General features: G+C 45.1%; 1 protein-coding gene across 2 annotated transcripts in view; it reads left to right on the forward strand.

Annotated features, from left to right (window-relative positions):
• Positions 1-21,576, forward strand: part of ENTHD1 (ENTH domain containing 1) — a 150,543-nt gene that overhangs the window by 17,020 nt on the left and 111,947 nt on the right. For both annotated transcript variants that reach the window (XM_075320848.1, XM_075320847.1), the window contains exons 3-4: positions 8,268-8,414; positions 21,181-21,284. In XM_075320848.1, the coding sequence (XP_075176963.1) occupies positions 8,268-8,414; positions 21,181-21,284 (251 nt within the window). The remainder of the gene's footprint in view (positions 1-8,267; positions 8,415-21,180; positions 21,285-21,576) is intronic.

Consider the following 21,576-nt stretch of genomic DNA (forward strand, 5'->3'; position numbering starts at 1 on the left):
CTGTAAAGAACCCTTTCCTATTTAGCTGCCGGAATCGCTTTTCTTCCACTCGCAGTGAGTGTCCCCTGGTCTTTAGTATTGTCTTCGGAAGAAATAAGTCATGTGCCAGTCCTTTATATTGACCACACATATATTTATACATATAAATGAGATCTCCTCTGAGACGTCTTTTTTCTAAGCTAAACATATCTAACTTTTTCAACCTGTCATCATATGGGAGGCTTCCATTCCTTGTAGTAGTCTAGTTGCCTGCCTTTGAACTGACTCTAACTTCTGAATGTCTTTTTTAAAATGTGGAGTCCAAAACTGGACCCCATATTCCAGATGTGGCCTTACAAGTGTTTTATAGAGGGGTACTAATACGTTGGGATCACGGGATCTAATCTCTCTTTTTATACACCCTAGAATCTTGTTTGCTTTTGCAGCTGCTGCTTGACATTGAGTGCTGCTGCTCAGCTTATTTGTAATGAGAATACCCAAGTCCTTCTCCTGTTCTGTAGTCCCGAGTTTACTTCCATTTAATGTATACGCAGTTATAGGATTACTCCGTCCTAGGTGCATTACTTTACATTTATCAACATTAAATCTCATTTGCCAAGTATCTGCCCATTCTGACATCTTATCTAGATATTTTTGTAATATTATACTATCAAGGTCAGTTTTTAATATCCTACATAGTTTGGTGTCATCAGCAAAGACTGACACTTTACTATCAATCCCATCCACAAGGTCATTAATAAAGAGATTAAAAAGAATTGGTCCTAGCACAGATCCCTGCGGCCCCCACTGCTGACTATGGCCCATTTAGAGAATGTTCCATTTATGACTACTCTTTGTTTCCTATCTTTTAGCCAATTCCTTACCCAGTTGCATATAGTTTCCCCCAGTCCTTGCTTCTGGAGCTTTAGTATAAGGCTATTATGTGGTACAGTATCAAATGCCTTTGCAAAGTCCAAATAAATCACATCAGCTGCATTTCAAATATCCAGGTTTGCACTTACCCCCTCATAGAACCCCAACAGGTTGGTTAGACACGACTTATCTTTCATGAATCCATGCTGTTTGTCAGTTATTATATTATTTTCTGCAACATATTTTTGCATGTCATCCCTTAAAATGCCCTCAAAAACTTTGCATACTACTGATGTCAGGCTTACTGGACGGTAGTTGCCTGGATCTACCCTCTTACCTTTCTTAAATATCGGTACCACATCAGCAATCCTCCAATCCTGAGGCACCAACCCTGTTACAAGCGAGTCTAAAAAGATGAGATACAGCGGTCTGTCAATTACAGAGCTCAATTCCCTCAATATTCGTGGATGAATGCCAACTGGCCCTGGGGATTTGTCAATGTTTAATTTACTCAGACGTAGGCATACTTCTTCTTGTTTTAAATTAATTATATTGGGTGGTGAACTTTGATTTTTCACTTGTTGAATGATGCCTGGTACAGTCAGTTCCTTGGTGAACATAGATGAGAAATGCCTATTTAATATCTCAGTCTTTTGTTTGTCCTCTATAACTAACTTGTTATTATATTTTAAGAGGCCAATACTATCCTTTGTTTTCCTTTTGGCATTAATGTATTTATAAAAGATTTTGGGATTTATTTTAATCTCATTGGCGATTTTTGTTTCAGTAGCTAGTTTTGCTTGTTTGATTTCTTTTTTGCATTGCCTATTGATATCTTTGTACTCCTGACATGACAATAGAGCGGTGCCTGGTGTCCAGGGCAGACGTCACCGGAGCAGGCCTTGGAGACATGACAATTTGATAGTTAACTAGTTAAATAGGTCTTGGCATTTTTGAGTGCCTGCTTAAAATTATGCATTGAACCAGATTTCTAGGTATTGTTAGTAGTGCCTGCTGTAAATTTGCTAGTAAACTAGCTAAATAAGTATTGGCACTTTTCAGTGCCTGCTCCAAATTACACAATGAACCAAATTTCTAGGCATTGCTACTTATTACTGCCTGCTCCAAATTAGCCAGTGAACCACATTTCTAGGTATTGTTAGTTAGTAGTGTCTGCTGTAAATTTGCTAGTGAACTAACTAAATAGGTCTTGGCACTTTTGAGTGCTTGTGTGCCGCCCCCACGTCAGCAGCCGGGCTGCTCGGCTCCGGATCCACAGTGGCTCGAGGTGTCTCTGGACACGGGGGTCATGCAGACACTCAAATAAAAAAGGGGTTGTAACATGTATAAGGGATTGTTGTAGATAGTTCGTGACGCCACCCACGGTGTGTGGTAAAGTGAAGTACCACTGCTGCTGTTGAGAAGCACCCAGGGGCGATGGAATGGCAGCAGGATGTTAACCCCTCCGTGGGTAAGGGTAGATGCCCCGGGACTCAGTGTCCAGAACACGGGAGGTGATGGTGTCACGCTCCCGGTGTCCCAGCAGCGCTCCTTACCTACTAAGCCGGTCTCGCCATCCAGGCACCGCTCCGTAACCACTGAGCCAGTCACACCTGCGTCACGCCACCGCTCTGTACCCACTGATCCAGGCTCGCCAGCGTACCACCGCTCCTTCCTCACTGGTCCAGTCCATGCGTCCACCGGTCACGCCTGCCATTCCCGCTCATGCTCCCCAGAGTCCTGTTCCTGGTCTCAGGAGTCTGATTCTGACTAATGTTCTGTATAGGACCGGGCCGCGCCCACTCACCTGGTCTTATAGCCCCAGCACTGCTGCAACAGGAAATGACCTGAGGCTGTGCTGAGTATATAAGACTGGCCTCTCCATGTGGGCGGGGCATGATCATCGTTTGTGTTTCTATGCCTTGTCTTGTGAGCTAGGTGCTCAGGTCTTTGTTCCTGTTTCCTATTACTGCCTTAAAGTACGCTGTGACCTTAGTGACCTGGTCCTGTCTTTGCTTCCTGATACCTGCACCCGTTCCTGCCACATTAGTGCTCCAGCTACCGTGTACCCTGCCCTCCAGGTGGGGTGCTTGGTCCAGTGGATCCACCTCCTGGGCCTACCAGTCCTCCCCGGCCCTCACAGTATGATCAGGCCATGGATCCCGCTGAGACACAGAATTCAGAGCTGGCTGAGCTGCGCCAGGAGCTGGCACAACAGCGTGAAACCCTGAACCGGTTGCTGAAATTCCTGGCGTCCGTGGACCACCGGTTATATACGCTGCAGACCGCCGCCTCGTCTGAGTCCACGCAGCAACCAGTCTCCAGGTCTGAACCAGGTTCCTCCACAGCCTCGCAACTTCGCCTTGCTGCTCCGCCTCACTACGCAGGGGATCCCAAGTCCTGCCGAGGCTTCCTGAACCAGTGCTCCCTGCACTTCCAGTTGCTCCCGCACTTGTTTGCCTCAGACCAGGCCAAGGTGGAGTTCCTGATGTCACACCTGGAAGGCGAAGCCCTGGCCTGGATTAACCCCCTGTGGGAAAATGAGGATCCGATGATCACCGACATCCAGGAGTTCCTACAAGCTTTCCGAAGTACCTTCGATGAGCCCGCACGAACTACCGCAGTGACCTCTTCGCTTCTCCGGCTATGCCAAGGGACCCTGACCGTCGGCCAATACGCCATCCAGTTCCGCACGCTCGCCTCTGAGCTGGGCTGGAACAATGAGGCCTTGACGGCAGCCTTTTGGGAAGGTCTCTCTGGCTGCATCAAAGACGAACTAGCCGGCTGTGACGTTCCACGAACCTTGGACGCTTTGATTTCCCTGGCCACTCGGATTGACCTCCGTTTTCAGGAGCGTACCAAAGAGATAGTCCGGGAGAAGCGACCACCTTGCCACATCTTGCCCCCACAGAGGTCTGCCGCTCCCTCGTCCCTGCCTTTCCGTGACTTATCGCCAGAACCCATGCAAGTGGACAGTCTGACCCAAGCCAAGCAACGCCGTGCAGAATGGCTCGCCCGGGGCCTGTGCTTCTATTACGGAGACGGTTCACATATGCTCCGTTCTTGCCCGGTGAAACCAGGTAGACCCCAGGTCCAAGGGATGGTGGGAACCGCCACCCTTGCCACCGAAATCCCTTTGGTTCCAGTTAAACAGACTGTCTGGGTGACGACAGAGGGGACCCGATTTTCAGCTGAGGCCCACATCGATTCTGGGGCGGCAGGCAACTTTATCCATCAGGCCACGGTAGACAAATACCAGGTCCCTGTCACCCCGCTGAAGAAGCCTCTCTGGTTCGCCTCCGTAGGCGGCAAACCGCTCTACGAACCTGTCCGGTTTACCACCGAGCCCGTGAATCTCCAGGTTGGCACTTCGCATACGGAGACCATCGCCTTCTATGTGATCCCGAGGATGGCTCCTGAGCTCCTGTTGGGCCTGCGCTGGCTGAAACTCCATGACTCTGTTATTAGTTGGCGCTCTGGCGCGATTACCCGCTGGAGTCCCTTGTGCCACGAAACCTGCTTGCAGCCTGTTCCTCAGCCCCTGTCACTTGACTCAGTCAAGCTGCAGGATCCTGAAGAAGAGACTACGCTATCCAGTGACGTTCCACCGCCCCAGGCATCCGAGACCTCGATTCCACCATCTTCTGGAGATGAGACTTTGATTTCACCGCCTTCTAGAGTTGAGACTTTGAGTCCAGCGGCTACTGAGGATGAGACTATGACCGATACCCGGTCCGAGACGCCCGATCCGGTCGTCCAGGATTCCAGTCCTGCTTCTGACTGTCCTTCCCTTTCCGTTGCTTCTGTTACCACTGCTCAAAAATCTTCGGTTAAGCGTGTTGCGGTCCGGAAGGGTGCATGGGGTCAGCCATCCCTCCTTTCCTTTGCGCTGGGTTGCGGTCCGGGGGCTCGGTCCCGGGTGCCCCGGGGTTCCTTTGCTCGGAGAGGGGGGCTTCAAGGGGGGGGTACTATAACGCTCCCGGTGTCCCAGCAGCGCTCCTTACCTACTAAGCCGGTCTCACCATCCAGGCACCGCTCCATAACCACTGAGCCAGTCACACCTGCGTCACGCCACCGCTTTGTACCCACTGATCCAGGCTCGCCAGCGTACCACCGCTCCTTCCTCACTGGTCCAGTCCATGCGTCCACCGGTCACGCCTGCCATTCCCGCTCATGCTCCCCAGAGTCCTGTTCTTGGTCTCAGGAGTCTGATTCTGACTAATGTTCTGTATAGGACCGGGCCGCGCCCACTCACCTGGTCTTATAGCCCCAGCACTGCTGCAACAGGAAATGACCTGAGGCTGTGCTGAGTATATAAGACTGGCCTCTCCATGTGGGCGGGGCCTGATCATCGTTTGTGTTTCTATGCCTTGTCTTGTGAGCTAGGTGCTCAGGTCTTTGTTCCTGTTTCCTATTACTGCCTTAAAGTACGCTGTGACCTTAGTGACCTGGTCCTGTCTTTGCTTCCTGATACCTGCACCCGTTCCTGCCACGTTAGTGCTCCAGCTACCGTGTACCCTGCCCTCCAGGTGGGGTGCTTGGTCCAGTGGATCCACCTCCTGGGCCTTCCAGTCCTCCCCGGCCCTCACAGATGGCTGCTGGTGGTGGTGCACCAGGCCGGACCGAAGGGTGTTGGTGTACTCACGATTAAATGATTGCACACAAGTCTGCTGGTAAACCAAAGTGTCAGTATCCGGCTGCCGCTTCAGGGTGTATATGGTCCCCACACCCGGCTGGTGTACCAATGTCCCTTCCTCCGGCACTTTGTACTTTCTTGCTGTTTTGGACAACCTCGTATGGAACGGGGAAGTCCACTCCCGATTTGGTTTTGGTTGGGAGATGTGCCATGAAAACTGACCCTTGGGATCTCAGTGGGTTGTTGCGGATACCCTATCCCCCGTGGTGGGCTGCCGTTTTGCTCTATCTGGACTAACACTCTGGAACAACGTCTGGAACCTTGCTCCCGGCCTGGTTAATTAGAGAAAGGGCTTGAAACCGTCTTCTAACTAGGATCCAGGTACCCCGCCTGTGCACGGTTTCCGGACCGGCTCTCCTGCTGTTGGTACCGGCGGGCTCCAACCTTGTCCCGGTCCACTCTGGGATTTCCCGCGACCGGACTCCTGTCGCCTTTGGACACGGTCCACGGCTACCCTTCACTAGGCTCCGACTTAAACTTGCACTGCCACTTCACTTGAACTCTCACACTGAACTGACTCGTTCCCTCCCCCGGATCCTCAATACCTCTAGGTGGGCGCTCCCAATCTGCCTGGTCCCGCCCACTGGTGTGTCCTTCCTACCCTGAGGAAAGTGGCTAGGGTTTTATGGCAGATGGTACCTGATGTGGAGTGGTGTTGTGTGGGGTGTACTGTTTCTCTATGACCACCTGGTGGCACCAGGGCATCACACTTGTTCCAAATCATGCAGTGAACAACATTTCTAATTATTAATACTTTTTAGTTCCTTCACAAAATTGCCATCTCATGCAAAAAACAAAGAATGTATCTTTTCTGTCAGGTGTCTGACAGGAGTGGGTGTATGGTTGCGAAACATCTGTTTGAAAGGGGAAGGCTACATCAACCATGAGATGTAAATAATGGCAAGGTTGTGGTGGAAGGTTTAATAGGCAGGGTGTTCGAGGTGTTCATGAGGGACCTTCTAATGTTAGTCAAAACTCTAGTGAGCAAACACCGGCTCATCCTAGCCAAAGAGAAATGAGAACAACTTCCGTTACAGGACAGCCTACTCCACTAGATTTCTTTGGCAGCTGCACATCACTTCAGCTTCGAAATGAGGGTGATAAACAGCATGTGGTAAAGTGCATGGCAGGTGCTGCATCAAGTGGCTTCTCCTCCTTTTCCTGCACCTCAACATCAAACACAGTTCATTCCCCAGAGGTGCCGCCCAAATTACACTTGTTTCCCCCATGTCACAAATCTTCGGCAAACTAACTATGGGGAACCACACATGGGCGAGTCTGCAGAGCTTTTCACACAATCTATCCCATGGGCATCAGAACTTAAGTCTGATCCAAAGATTCCCAGACTCAAGAGGAGGAAAGCATCTGCACCAATGACCAAAATATTTGTCAGTTCCTGGCCCATACAAAGTAGGGTCCAAGCAGGATCCCAACCCTCGTCAATGACGTTAACCTCCGGGGGTAGAGGTGATGATGATGAGACTCATATAACGGAGGCACATGCGTACTGTCCTGTGATGTTAGGTCAGGAAGAGAAGTCGGACAACATAGAGCCTGATGATGAAGTTGTAGATCCCACTTGATGTGAACCCAGAGGCATGCAGCTGAGTAGCTCAGCAGATGAGAAGGAAAAGGAGGAAGGTGAGGATGTTATATTGGCAATTCTTGCACAAACACGTGGCGATGCAACCATGAAATGCACTGGATCCTCAGCCACAACTACGGCTGTTGCAAGCAGGGATTGCGGGTCTGGAGTTCACAGGAAGGGTTGCCTAGCCTGGGCCTTTTTTGAGACAGCAAAGGATGACTCAACTTTTGTTATCTGCCAGTGTCAGTCAGTACTCAGTAGATGCAAAAATTCAAATAATTTGACTGCTGCATGCATGAACTGGCACATGTGCAACCAACATGCATTACTGTGGGAATCTTACTGCGCTAAAATGCGGAGGGTGGTCGTCCCCAGCCTGAGAATACCAGCCCTCAGCTGTCTGCTTTATCTTGGCTTGGTATCAAAATTGGGGGGACTGCATGCCATTTTTCAAATTTATTTATTTATTTATTTAAATATTTTTAAAAAAGGATCATGGGGTCCCTTGTATTTTGATACACAGCCAAGATAACACACTAAAAGCTGGAGTCTGCAGCCTCCAGCTGTCTGATTTATTTGCTTTATTTGCGCTGAATATCAAAATAAGAGGGACCCTACGCTATTTTTTCCAATTATTTATTGAAATTTTACACTCTACTTCGGGTACTCAGACAGCTAGTGAGAAGGCAACCAATCACAGATGCCAGCATGCCGGCAGTCTGACTGCAACCAATCACCGTCGCTGTCAGATAGGGTTTGCGGGGGGGGGAAGCAGTGAATATTAATGAGCTTTAATGAGCAGACCCAGAAGCAGTGTGACAGCCATTCGAAGACTCTGTAAGTATAACTGTTCTGCTTTTATCCCCATTTTATATAGCATATGCCTTCTGTGACTGATAGTTTACTGCTGGACCTGCATCTACTGTATCTAAAGAACGGGAGCATGGAGACTCCATTATGAGGGCCTTGCGTGACGTGATTGTCAATATTGATGTGAATCCTAGTAATGGTATACGCATTACGCATCTATCAGACAAGTAGGGTATATCTAGAGAAAAAATATTGTATAGGATTAGAGATGAACAATGCAATTCGCAGGAAATAAACATAGTAATATATTTTTCTCTGCAGGAGTTCATGTGCGTCGAAAGTCCAGAAAAATTATTGATCTGCTTACAGACGAAAAAAGTCTGAAATTAGAGCGTGAAAAAGCAGAACACGTAAAATTACGAATGCTCTGTTCAACTCCCCGGAGCAAGTACAAGCTGCTACCTAAAGGTGACATTGCTTTCTTACTGTAACAAAAGTAAAGAAATAGAGTATTTGCCTTTTAAGGTATTCAAAGAAGCCCATAATACACTAAAGTATTATTTATATGTCAGGGTAATATAAATGAATGTAAGTGATATTTTATTTAGCATACAATATTCCAAATTATAAAATACTATCTAAATATTAATATTCAATGCATTATTGAATTAACTTTCATGAAATAATATTTTTTGTTATATGCAATTGGCCTGACTGATCAAGACCGGTGTTATTTACACCTTTTTTGAAGAGGATATGGGCTGGAGTCAAACTGTCATGATTGTGTCCTACCCTGTAGAGACATCTGGCGAGTCAGGGACCAGAAGGTCACAATGCCTTATTATTGGAAGAGCTACAACTGGTATTTTAATGTATCTGCTTTCTTTTAGTGCTGTAGGGGTTACGTACTCTTTCCTATCTGGCTGTTCTTTGAAGCTTTAATCTCCAGTGCAGCTCTTTTGTGACCACTCCCCTTTGCTATAAAAAGTGACATATTGTACCATCTGATGCTGGTTATAGAATCTCATTCTTATGCTGATCACTTTAGAAGGAACCTGTTTCTGAAAGAAGCTGAGGTGTTGTGACTATTGCAGCTGTGGTGTTTTCCTTCATTTAAGAAACTTGGAGTGTTTTCCTTTTTTGTACCTTTTTCCCTTTTCCTGTCACCTTTATCTTGTTTTGTATATTTACAGTGGTGAGACTAGTGATCTCACCAGCCTTCTCACTACCCAGTGTGAGTTAAGTGCAAGCGAGGGCCGAGATACGTGATGATGACGGGGAAAGAAAAGTATAGGGAAATTAGTGCGCTTAGGGTACAGAGGGAGATGAATTGCAGCATGTGTCCCCTCTCCCTATTGCCAGGTCCTTCCTTCTATACCACCCCCATGGTCACCCTTGTGCATGCTAAGTGTATGCTCTGGCATGATACAAACACTCCTGATTTATGATTATGCCTCTTCAAGAATCAGGAGTGGCGGACTAGTGACAGACACTTCTGTGTGCTCTTCACTTCAAATCCTACTCCAGTCCATGCTGGAGTAAGATTTGTGGTGTAGTGAACATTGCTAATGGTCATAAATTTGATGAGGGGCAGTCAATATATCCCCATACAGCCCCAACCTGGTCAATTTGTTGTAGCTGGGCGAAAAGGGTGTGATAATGCCAAGACACAAAATTTTAGTATAGCCTTAAATTGCGACCAAATTATTTCAAAGCTTTTTACACTGGCGTATAAGTATTAATGAATTAGGCCCAATATTTGAGAAATTCTCCCACTTGCTTATATTTAGCCCATATTCTTATAAGTAAGGTACAACACCAGGCTTGTTTCGCTCTGTGCTATGGCACGAAGGCTGGGTTTTTTCTCTCTTTTTTTTTACAGATATGTCTTGTCATATATAGTTGTAAACCTTTTGAAAAGTCTAGGTGGTTACACTTTTCAGCACAAAGGAACTGTGCAAAAAAGAGTCATTTTATGTGGAACAGTCCAAAAATGTCACATGTGGCCACTTTGACATTGGTTTATTCTGATCAGTTTTGTGAGCCAGAACTACAGCATAAATTGGTCCAAAACAAACTCTTTTTGTGTTTTTTTTCTTTTGCGGCTCGGCTGACGTGTTCATTTATGGTTACATTGTAAAAAGCAAGATTCTGAAAGCTCACATTCATACAATATAGGTAAAAATAAGTGACTCATTATGGAATACTCCTCTTTAGCATACCATCTGCCAGGTTAATCTGCCACTTGGGTTTTCTTTTACACGTGGTACTATTTTTATCGAGCTAGACATATAGGCAGCTTAAACAGGAATTTGGTTTAAATACTATCTTGATACTCTCTCTGCCACTGTTCCAGTTATCTATAGACATACCTGTGTGATGAAAGATCAACCAAATTACAGGCCACTGTAGTGATTTGTAGACCAAAGGGCTTTTGTAAAATGTCAGCATCTACAGCTCGGACATTGGGTGCTATTAGTGATAGAAAAAAAAAAAGAGCATTATTTTTGTGGCCCCACAAATAGGAGGCCACCTACTGCTCTAATGAAGTCACTCTTTGCCCTTTCCCTGCTCTTCTGCACTTTAAAGGATATGAAAACCTTCATGGGGCAGCTGTTTTTTTTATTGGAATTCATGAATTTTTGGCTAAAAGAAAAATCATTTTGAGGTTTTATAAAAAATCGTGAATGTTTTAGCTGCTAAAACTGCTATGTATCAGTTGAAAACTGAGCTCTGAATAAATCCTATATCAGTTTCCAATGTTGTTAAAAAAATACTATTAAAAAGTGCATTAAAATCTTTGTCATCAGAGTAAGCTCACTGACAGATTCACAGTTAATTCATTCTGCAGAAGAGGTGAGCAGAGGCAAAATTATGTTTCAATAGATTTTTATTAAAAAAAAAACAAATACCAAAAACATAAACCTACATGTGGTATTATCACTTTTATCTTTTAAGTATATTTTATCTTCATCTTATTCTATACTTAAGACATATTATTTATAGGGATTCAAGGGATAGGAAGGGGAACGGCAGAGAGAACAACAAAAAACTTTATTAAGAGGGGAAGGGAGCTAGAAGGGTAAATGGGTATAGGCTAATCTGTGATAAAAACATAGGAGGAAATATAATCCATTTTTTCAAAGCATTAATCTGATCAATCTGATGTAAAATGTCAAGCTACCACTAGGGGGCGCTGGTACTAAGGTAAAGCTAGACTCCTGAGTGCAGTAATACAGAGACTCACTAGAGGTAGCTAACAAACTCGGGGAGAGTCGATCAGCCAAGGTCTATGCTGGGATGTCACATCTCTGTACAGATGAGTAATCAAGCCAAAGTCAAATAACAGAGCCGAGGTCAGATATCGGGAGGACAAATAAGTACTGGGGAGGGAAAAGAAGAGGACACGGAACAGGGCCAAAGACGGGAGGACAGGGAGGTACAGAGGTCATGTCGGGCAGGAGGACTGGAGGTCAGCTCAGGCAGGAGGGAAGAAGTTCAGGTCGGACAGGATGGATGGAGGTCAGGTCGGGCCGGAGGAACGGAGGTCATGTCTGGCAGGAGGAATGGCGGTCAGGGCAGGAAGGAGGAATGGTATGGAGTAGAAGGACTAGAACAGGAAACTCTCACAGGAACAGTTGCACAGAGCAGAGTCAGAAATATTACTGGCAGTGTTCCGGTGAAGTGCACACCAAAATAAAGCGGTGTGAGTGCCAGAATGAGGCGCCACCGAGCCAGTCCCTCCCACAAGACTTAACCCCATCGGAGTACGGCTACAGTCATGACATAAACATTCTGTTACCTAAAATTAACTAAAGGAAAATATATTTATACCATCTTTTTATCCAACAGTAATATATGATGTCAAATTACATTTCTAAAATTTTACATTTAATGAAACATACTCTTCTATTCCAAGCTCACCTGTCTTTTACTGTGGTTAAATTCTTCTATTAAATCTCCCTTGTCAGCCACCTGAGGACTTATACTGATTTTTTATGACTCAAGGGGATTAGGTTAATGGTGCTGTAAATTCTTCATTCTAAGGGGCCAATTTTTCTGAATATTTGGAAACTTTATTCTGTCTTATATGTTTTTAAACTCGTACACGGATGAGGCTAAATTCAAATCCACCTATTTGCACGGATTTTCCCTGAAAAGTTGACTTGCAGAATAGTTATTAGCCATTTTATGTTCTGGGGTCTGGAGAGACGCCAGAGCATAATAAACATAAGATGTAAAAAAACAAAAATCCTTATACTTATTTCACCGTTCAGCTCTCTGGCCTCTACTTCCCTCATTGGCAACAATATGGTCTTCGCTGAATCTCCTGATCATTGCCGCTCACACAGAAATCTCTGAGCCTCTCACACTAAGCAGAGACTTCCAACTATGATGGGAGGGTTTTTGCCAGTGTAAAGTGTTACATCTCGTGGCTCTCCTGAGGCAAGGACTGAGGCAGTCTCCCATTCCTTGCCTGCCACGAACACTCCTGCTCAGCAGCGCCGAAGGTCTGCCAGACTGCAGGAGAAACCTTCTCAGAGAGGCAGCAGAAGGGTGACACCTAGTGGTTCTCCTGTTACAAGGAGTGAAGCGGTCTCCCATTCTTGGCCTGCCGCAGACTCTCCTGCTCAGCGGCCCCGAAGGTCTGCGAGGCTGCGCAATGTGCAGAGGTTTACTGCTCAGGGAAGCAGTGAGATTCCCGTTATCTCTCCACATTGTGAGACCGAGGATCCCGCCTCTATTTCCCAGAGGCAGGAGGGTGAGCATGTGCAATGCGTGGTGGGTCCTGATTCGCTCACTGACGTCACACGGCTTGATGACAAGGCTGGTGACGTGGTGAATCCTGACTGGCCAGGCTGGGACGTCGTGGACCCTGATTGGGTCAAGTCCGTCATCTCCGCCTCGCGCCCGCCCTCGGGTGGAGCTGCACCTCCTTAAAAGCTCCCCCTGCCATCATGGCGGCGCGCGACCGTCCTTCTATGTTTGGATGTCTGGCAGCGTGCTGCCACGCCACTGCTCAGGCATTACTGTCTCTTGTGGGCTTGGCCCTTGCTGCTCCGGCAGTACCTCGTTTGCAGGCCGTGTTCCTGCCTTGCTGCTCCGGCAGTACCCCTGTCAACAGGCCGTGTTCCTGTCCCAGGTGAGCTCCTCAAGTCTCCATTGGACTCACCTGGTTATTGAAAGCACACGTGCGTGGGCACCTCTGTGCTACCCTCGTGCCATATTCTCGTGACTTCCACTGGCACACGTGCGTGGGCACCTCTGTGCTTCCCCGTGCAACAGGTACACCGAGCCGTGAGATCTGTGCCATACAACCCTCACGGGTTAGGGCAGATCGGTGTACATAGATCGTCTGTGACATTCCAGACGATCGCTAGCAGCAACCCGCTCACTCTTCACCCACCATAGCGGCGGTCCCTTACACCGCACAGTGGACCTTGACCGGCGGAAGGAGTCCATTTCCCATCTTGGCACGCTTCCCCGGGTCCCCCTCGTAACAGTAAAGGGCTGGCCAGAAGAAGATACTCATACTCAGTACTCTCAGTACTCTATCTGCCAGTGGACCAGGTCACGAGGAATTGAATTGAGTGTATTTCCCTCAGGGAAGAGTTAGAAGGGGACACCGAGTCAAGTGACCACTGTGACGCAGTTCTAAAATATAAAAGGCTGAGCTGGCAGCGAGAAGGTGGAGTTGGCACTAAGATTATCATAGAAGCAGGCATGTACGCAGCAGATCTGTCTGGTATCATCTGCACTGATCCCAGAAGAACCCGTAGACGAAATACTATCACCAGAGGAACCCAAAGACCTAACATCATCACCAGAGGATCCTGAAGACCGAATACCATCATCAGAGGAACCCTGAAGCCCGAACATCATTCCCAGAGGAACCCAAAGACCATATACCATCATTAGAGGAACCCAAAGACTAAGCATCATCCCTAGAGGAATGCGAAGACTGTATACCAATGCCCGAGGAACCCAAAGACCAAACACCAAATACCGACACCAGAAGAGGATCAGACTACGTGGCTAAACACAGAAGATTGGATATCGAGAACTAGAGGTTGAGAAATGAACATTTGTTCAGGTGCAGCATCCAAGTGAATCAGGCAATTACTTTCCGTCTTGACGTACGGTATTAAGAAAGATCATAGCTAATTGTCAGAGTTAAGTGAACTGCAACACATCTGTGACATGTTTAGTATACCCCTAGCATAAATATACAGTGCCTACAAGTAGTATTCAACCCCCTGCAGATTTAGCAGGTTTACAAATTTGGAATTAACTTGGCATTGTGACATTTGGACTGTAGATCAGCCTGGAAGTGTGAAATGCACTGCAGCAAAAAAGAATGTTATTTCTTTTTTTATTTTTTTTTTAAATTGTGAAAAGTTTATTCAGAGGGTCATTTATTATTCAACCCCTCAAACCACAAGAATTCTGTTTGGTTCCCCTAAAGTATTAAGAAGTATTTCAAGCACAAAGAACAATGAGCTTCACATGTTTGGATTAATTATCTCTTTTCCAGCCTTTTCTGACTAATTAAGACCCTCCCCAAACTTGTGAACAGCACTCATACTTGGTCAACATGGGAAAGACAAAGGAGCATTCCAAGGCCATCAGAGACAAGATCGTGGAGGGTCACAAGGCTGGCAAGGGGTACAAAACCCTTTCCAAGGAGTTGGGCCTACCTGTCTCCACTGTTGGGAGCATCATCCGGAAGTGGAAGGCTTATGGAACTACTGTTAGCCTTCCACGGCCTGGACAGCCTTTGAAAGTTTCCACCCGTGCCGAGGCCAGGCTTGTCCGAAGAGTCAAGGCTAACCCAAAGACAACAAGGAAGGAGCTCCGGGAAGATCTCATGGCAGTGGGGACATTGGTTTCAGTCAATACCATAAGTAACGTACTCCACCGCAATGGTCTCCGTTCCCGACGAGCCCGTAAGGTACCTTTTCTTTCAAAGCGTCATGTCAAGGCTCGTCTACAGTTTGCTCATGATCACTTGGAGGACTCTGAGACAGACTGGTTCAAGGTTCTCTGGTCTGATAAGACCAAGATCGAGATCTTTGGTGCCAACCACACACGTGACGTTTGGAGACTGGATGGCACTGCATACGACCCCAAGAATACCATCCCTACAGTCAAGCATGGTGGTGGCAGCATCATGCTGTGGGGCTGTTTCTCAGCCAAGGGGCCTGGCCATCTGGTCCGCATCCATGGGAAGATGGATAGCACGGCCTACCTGGAGATTTTGGCCAAGAACCTCCGCTCCTCCATCAAGGATCTTAAGATGGGTCGTCATTTCATCTTCCAACAAGACAATGACCCAAAGCACACAGCCAAGAAAACCAAGGCCTGGTTCAAGAGGGAAAGAATCAAGGTGTTGCAGTGGCCTAGTCAGTCTCCTGACCTTAACCCAATTGAAAACTTGTGGAAGGAGCTCAAGATTAAAGTCCACATGAGACACCCAAAGAACCTAGATAACTTGGAGAAGATCTGCATGGAGGAGTGGGCCAAGATAACTCCAGAGACCTGTGCCGGCCTGATCAGGTCTTATAAAAGACGATTATTAGCTGTAATTGCAAACAAGGGTTATTCCACAAAATATTAAACCTAGGGGTTGAATAATAATTGACCCACACTTTTATGTTGAAAATTTATTAAAATTTAACTGAGCAACATAACTTGTTGGTTTGTAAGATTTATGCATCTGTTAATAAATCCTGCTCTTGTTTGAAGTTTGCAGGCTCTAACTTATTTGCATCTTATCAAACCTGCTAAATCTGCAGGGGGTTGAATACTACTTGTAGGCACTGTATATTTTCTTGTTTACTTGTATATTGTGACTACAAGTAGAGTGACAACAACGATTCCCTGATGGAAAGAAAGGGAGTGGGTTAACATTTCGGGAATTTGTTCAAAATTATCTCCAGTGATTGTAAGCACCCGAGCAGTCGAAGTTAACTGTGAAACATGTTAACTGTTATTTAATTTGTTTCTTTTGAACGTCTATATTATTTTCTGCATACCCATTCCTCTTCCATCTCCTTGTGTCCCGCCCAATAAATACCTGTCGGTGTGACTGCTGAGTCTTCTATACTGCGTGTTGCATTTTTGGCACCTCTGTTACATAAGAGAACACAAGGTCATGATGTGCGTTGTGACCTATTGCACGTGTGTGCAGAACCATCAAAGCAAGCAACAGGGATCGGAAGATGCGGCGAGGTCCGTCATGGTGAGGAATGAAGTGACTGGAAAGTTGAGCGGTGAGATGAATATAAGGATTTTTTTTAACCCTTTGATTATTATTATTAATTTGTATTATTATAGTGCCATTTATTCCATGGCGCTTTACAAGGGAAAAGGGGTATTCATAATACAAACAAGTACAATAATCAGAAACAATACAAAAACTGATAGGTACAGGAGGAGAGAGGTCCCTGCCCGCGAGGGCTCACAGTCTACAGGGGATTGGTGAGGGTACAGTAGGTGAGGAAAGAGATGGTTGCGCAGTGGTGTACTGGTCTGAGGTTATTGTAGGTTGTAGGCTTGTCGGAAGAGGTGGGTCTTCAGGTTTCTTTTGAAGCTTTCCATAATAGGCAAGAGTCTGATTTTTTGGTTTAGAGAATTGCAGAGTATGGGGGAGGCACAGCAGAAATCTTGTATGCGATTGTGGGAAGAGGACATAAGAGGGGAGTTGAGAAGATCTTCTGAGGATCTGAGGTTGCGTGCAGGTAGGTACCAGGAAAGTCACAGATATATGGGGGAGACAGGTGGTGGATGGCTTTGTATGTCAAGGAATTTTACGGGAGGAAAAATCTGCCCTTTTACTGAATCCAGACAGAGATGTATTACAAAACATGCACATTTTGGTGAATGCGAACTTTTGTACAATTCGAGTAGAATTCAACTCTGCTCAAATCTATTCTCTCAGTTCTATTCTGCCGTCTGTGACGCATAGTGGTCAGACCGTGCCAGTAACGGATTCAGTTGTATCACATATTTCGATACACTGAGGGAAAAGAAATTTCAACAATTGTAATGAAACCCTATTGGAAAAATGATTTTTAGCTAAAAATACATATAATGAAGTTAGAAAAAACTTGTTCCCAAAGGTGTAAGTATCTGTTAAAATAATTGCTGCACCGTTAGCAGTTGCATGTGAGTTTTTCAGAGTAAAATTTAAAAAAGTGTTATTTGCAATCTTCGGGGACTGCGACAACACAATTAAGTGAGAAAATGTATCAAAGTATACATTTGCAATCAAATTAAATGGGACAGATTATAGGTTTTTGTTGATTAGTGTTTTTGGGTAATCAACTTTATGCCCTTCATTACTGAGATTAAGCACAATGTTCTCAGATGTAGGAAATACGTGTTTTAGAAATGTAAACGAGAGAAAAGATAAAGTAAAGGAGAAAACTACCAGATTGAGAATATAATATTCAATTTCATTTAAATGGCAGTATGGATGGTGTGGGTAAATTCTATTGTAATTAAAATTGGGATGAAATCTTTTTTAAAAATAAACAATTTATTATTTGGATTATAGGGTACAATTTTCCAATTTATGTTAAATCTTAATAAAAGGAAAAGCAAAGCAAGAATTACTATGTTCTATGGTATTGTGGAATACTTGGAAGAAATTTTCTAGGATTAGAATAAAGGGCACTTTACACGCAGCGACATCGCAAGTGATGTCGCTACCGATCGCACCCGCCCCCGTCGTTTGTGCGTCACGGGCAAATCGCTGCCCGTGGCGCACAATATTGTTAGACCCCGTCACATGGACTTACCTGCCTAGCGACGTCACTGTGGCCGGCAAACCACCTCCTTTCTAAGGGGACGGTTCGTGCGGCATCACAGCGACGTAACACGGCAGCTGTCCAATAGAAGCGGAGTGGCGGAAGCAGCCGAAAGAAACTGGCGCCCACCTCATTGCTGGAGGACGCAGGTAAGGTGTTGTTCGTCATTCCTGGGGTGTCACATGTAGTGATGTGTGCTGCCTCAGGAACGATGAACAACCTGCATCCAGCACCATCAACGCTATTTAGGATTAGAACGACGTGTCAATGATCAACGATAAGGTGAGTATTTTTGATCGTTAGCGGTCGTTCGTATGTTTCACACCCAACGACATCGCTACCGAGGCCGGATGTGCGTCACGAATTCCGTGACCCCAACGACATCTCGTTAGCGATGTCGTTGCGTGTAAAGCGGCCTTAAGAGCTGTAAGTTTTTCTAGAAACAGCGCCTCGCTCGTCTACAGTCTGTATCTGGTATTGCATCTCACACCCATTTTAGGAAGAGATTTCTGCCAGTGTGTGCAGTATTAGAATACAATTTTGGCTCAGTTTGCTAATGAATGGTAAAAGTGATAGCATATCTGAGTTAAACTATGCTTAAAGCGCTCCAATCACCAGGATTTTTCTATGTAATCTAAAGCCATTGCTATACTGGCACTATCATGCTGATTTTATACATACCTTTAGTTGTCAGCTCGGATGTTTAGGTTTTGAAGCACAAGCAAGTAAAGTTTGTAAAATGGGCAGCTTTTTGAATGGCAGCAGCTTCCAATCAGCTGATAGCTGGGGTGGGGTTTGATAGTGATTCCTGCCCCCCTGCCTGTCTGATCTCCCCCTGTTATTTATGCTAATTCTATTATAGAATCATTTTACTAAGTGGCTAGAAGGACAAGTGCTGATGTCATACCCATGTGTCCAGAAGGGTATTGGAATTGGAATCTTAAGGGATATAGGTGTGCAGGATTGCGGGTTGAACCCTCATTAGAAACACTATCTTGTCCCTAACATAACATCATACTGCCTTGTTGTGGAGGTTGGCACCCTATAAGTCGTCATGGCGCCCCCACTCACAGACAACTATCGTTATTAACTGTCCCCAAACCTCTATCCTACCACATATAATGATACACCCCAATATATTATTATAAGTGGTAGGATATTGATTTAGAGACAGTTGATAGGGATTGTCGTTGGATGTCTTGTGGCTTGTTGAATTTTTGAGAATTTACCTCTGATCATCAAAGCCTTTCTTCATCTGTTTATTATATTTTTTTCTTTATACTTCAAATATATGTAAACTGTTAGCATTTATATAGCTATGCATGTAAATATGGGCTTTTTGTTTTAATTTTTTAATGGATGCGCCAAATCTGGGGTGGCTGTGAGCTGCTCTTTTTAGGCTGGGCAGGGCCCAATAATCATTTTGGTAATCCTAATTGACCTAAAACGGGAAAGGTTTATTCTGATTTCATGTCAGATAGTGAGAAAAATATGCAGATGTGTCTTTTTAGATATTGTCTGTAAACATCTGGTTTCAACTGTATATATACTATCTATCTATATATATATATATATATATATATATGTATATATATATATATATATATATATATATATATATAAACGGTATATATAGTATAAATTCTGTATACTTTTGTCTAAACCCTGGGTTTTTTATTCAGCTGGCAGTAAATGTTGAATACCTGGACTTACAATAGTATGTAGTAGCAAACTGTATTGTGAATAATGCAATCATCTCTTCTATGACCATGCAGCGTCCCGCAACTTGTGCTATAAAAACTCACAAACCTACCGTAGGTATATTTTTTTTAAGTCATTACCATGTCACAGAATGAAGAAAAAAGCTGAAACATTTTCTTCTATTAAACCATCGCTAAAATATGCCATCAATTTTGGATTTTATTTGTCTGAGTCCTGGCAAGCCTCTGATCTCAATAACAAATTGACCAAGATTTCTTTTTTTCCTGCATACATTGACAACAAAGTTTTTTTTTAAAAAAACATTTTTTTTACCCCATCAACATTTTTAACAAGACCTGAAATATATGCTATAGTGAATAAAAAGCACAAGAGAGTGTTCAAATTTTGTGCATGAATCTATATATGACAGGGTTGATTGCACTGAACAGTAAAGGGCACTTTACACGCTGCGATATTGGTATCGATATCGCTAGTGAGCGTACCAGCCCCCGTCGGTTGTGCGTCACAGGCACATCGCTGCCCGTGACGCACAACATTGCTAGAGCAGTCACACTACTTACCTGCCTAGTGACGTCGCTGTGACCGGCGAACCGCCTCTTTTCTAAGGGGGCGGTTCTTCGGCGTCATAGCAACGTCACTAAGTGGCCGCCCAATAGAAGCGGAGGTGTGGAGATGAGCGGGCTGAACATCCCTCCCACCTCCTTCCTTCCTCATTGCCGGCGACCGCAGGTAAGGAGACGTTCCTCATTTCTGCGGTGTCACACATAGCGATGTGTGCTGCCGCAGGAACGACGAACAACATCGCTACTGACCAGACAACGATTTTTGGTAAGTGAACAACGTCTCACAGACCAACTCTTTTTACCTCTTTTGCGATCGTTTAAGGTCACTCAGATCACGTGTCAGGTCGCATTTCACACGCTGCAATGTTTCTAACGATGCCGGATGTGCGTCACAAACACCGTGACCCCGACGATATCTCGTTAGCGATGTCGCAGCGTGTAAATGGCCCTTAACACTCTACTATAACAAGACCAACATGAAATATTTGAACTGCTATTCTACCCATTAATAATAAAATATGAACAGAGGGAAGGGATTGGTCTAAACTTAAAGAAGTATTACCAGTTCAAACCCTCACTGTTCTAGTGCCGCCACTCTGGTGGGCTACTCTTCGACAGTACAAGAGAAGTTGACGTCTCGAAGATTCAGTCACCTGACAGCTGGGGCTAAAGATTAGCTGCAGGGTTTTGTGATTGATAGACAGTACATACTCACTCTGGAAAAAAGTTGCACTAGTCACCAGACCCTGTGGCCAATTAGAGGTCAGGTGACTGTATAGACGTGGAATTATCATTTCTGATTCCATCAGGGCTGGAGCTGTAATGACCCTTTTGGCATTTTTTAATGGTCCTGTCCCTCTACCCATATTTGATAAAGGCATGGAAAGCCCCTTTTAGCAATTTATCATAAACTAGACATAGTATGTACCAAAGTAATCAACATTGCTTGCCATATATAGTTTTTATGTGCCCAAAAAGTCACTATATGCCGTAATTACTGTAAATACATCGTAAGCTGATATCCCAGGTTGTGGCGCAGGTTATCAGCTTAATCATCTGCACGTATGTCATGTTAAAGTAATAACATAATAATGATAACATAAAAAGAAAAAAAAATAATCTGCTTTGTGTTATCAGGTTCTAAATTAGAGAATTTACGAGAGAAGCAAAAAGTACAACGCATTGAAAAAACAGCTATTGATTCACCTTCAGAGAAAATCAGCAGCATACAACCTATTCAGGTAAATAAAAGACTAGTTACGAAGAAAAAAGTCTCTTTATCAAGTTCAGCCATTTAAGTAGTTTTCCAACACATTACTGTAGCACCTTAAGGGGCAAGGGGTTTAATATTCGTCACCGGGCCGGTGATGTTGGGTCAGGGGGATGTCACAGCGTGACTCTTTTGCACGGGGTTTCATGGCCCCGAGGTGTACAATAAAGAAGGTGAGGGGGGGAGAAGATGATGGAGGTTTATTTTGTGATGCCACCTGTGGTATGCGGCCAGTGAATTAGCCGCCGCTGCTGTTGCTGTCC

The sequence above is a fragment of the Anomaloglossus baeobatrachus genome, chromosome 8 (assembly GCF_048569485.1).
Source record: "Anomaloglossus baeobatrachus isolate aAnoBae1 chromosome 8, aAnoBae1.hap1, whole genome shotgun sequence".
In the NCBI taxonomy this organism is placed as follows: domain Eukaryota; kingdom Metazoa; phylum Chordata; class Amphibia; order Anura; family Aromobatidae; genus Anomaloglossus; species Anomaloglossus baeobatrachus.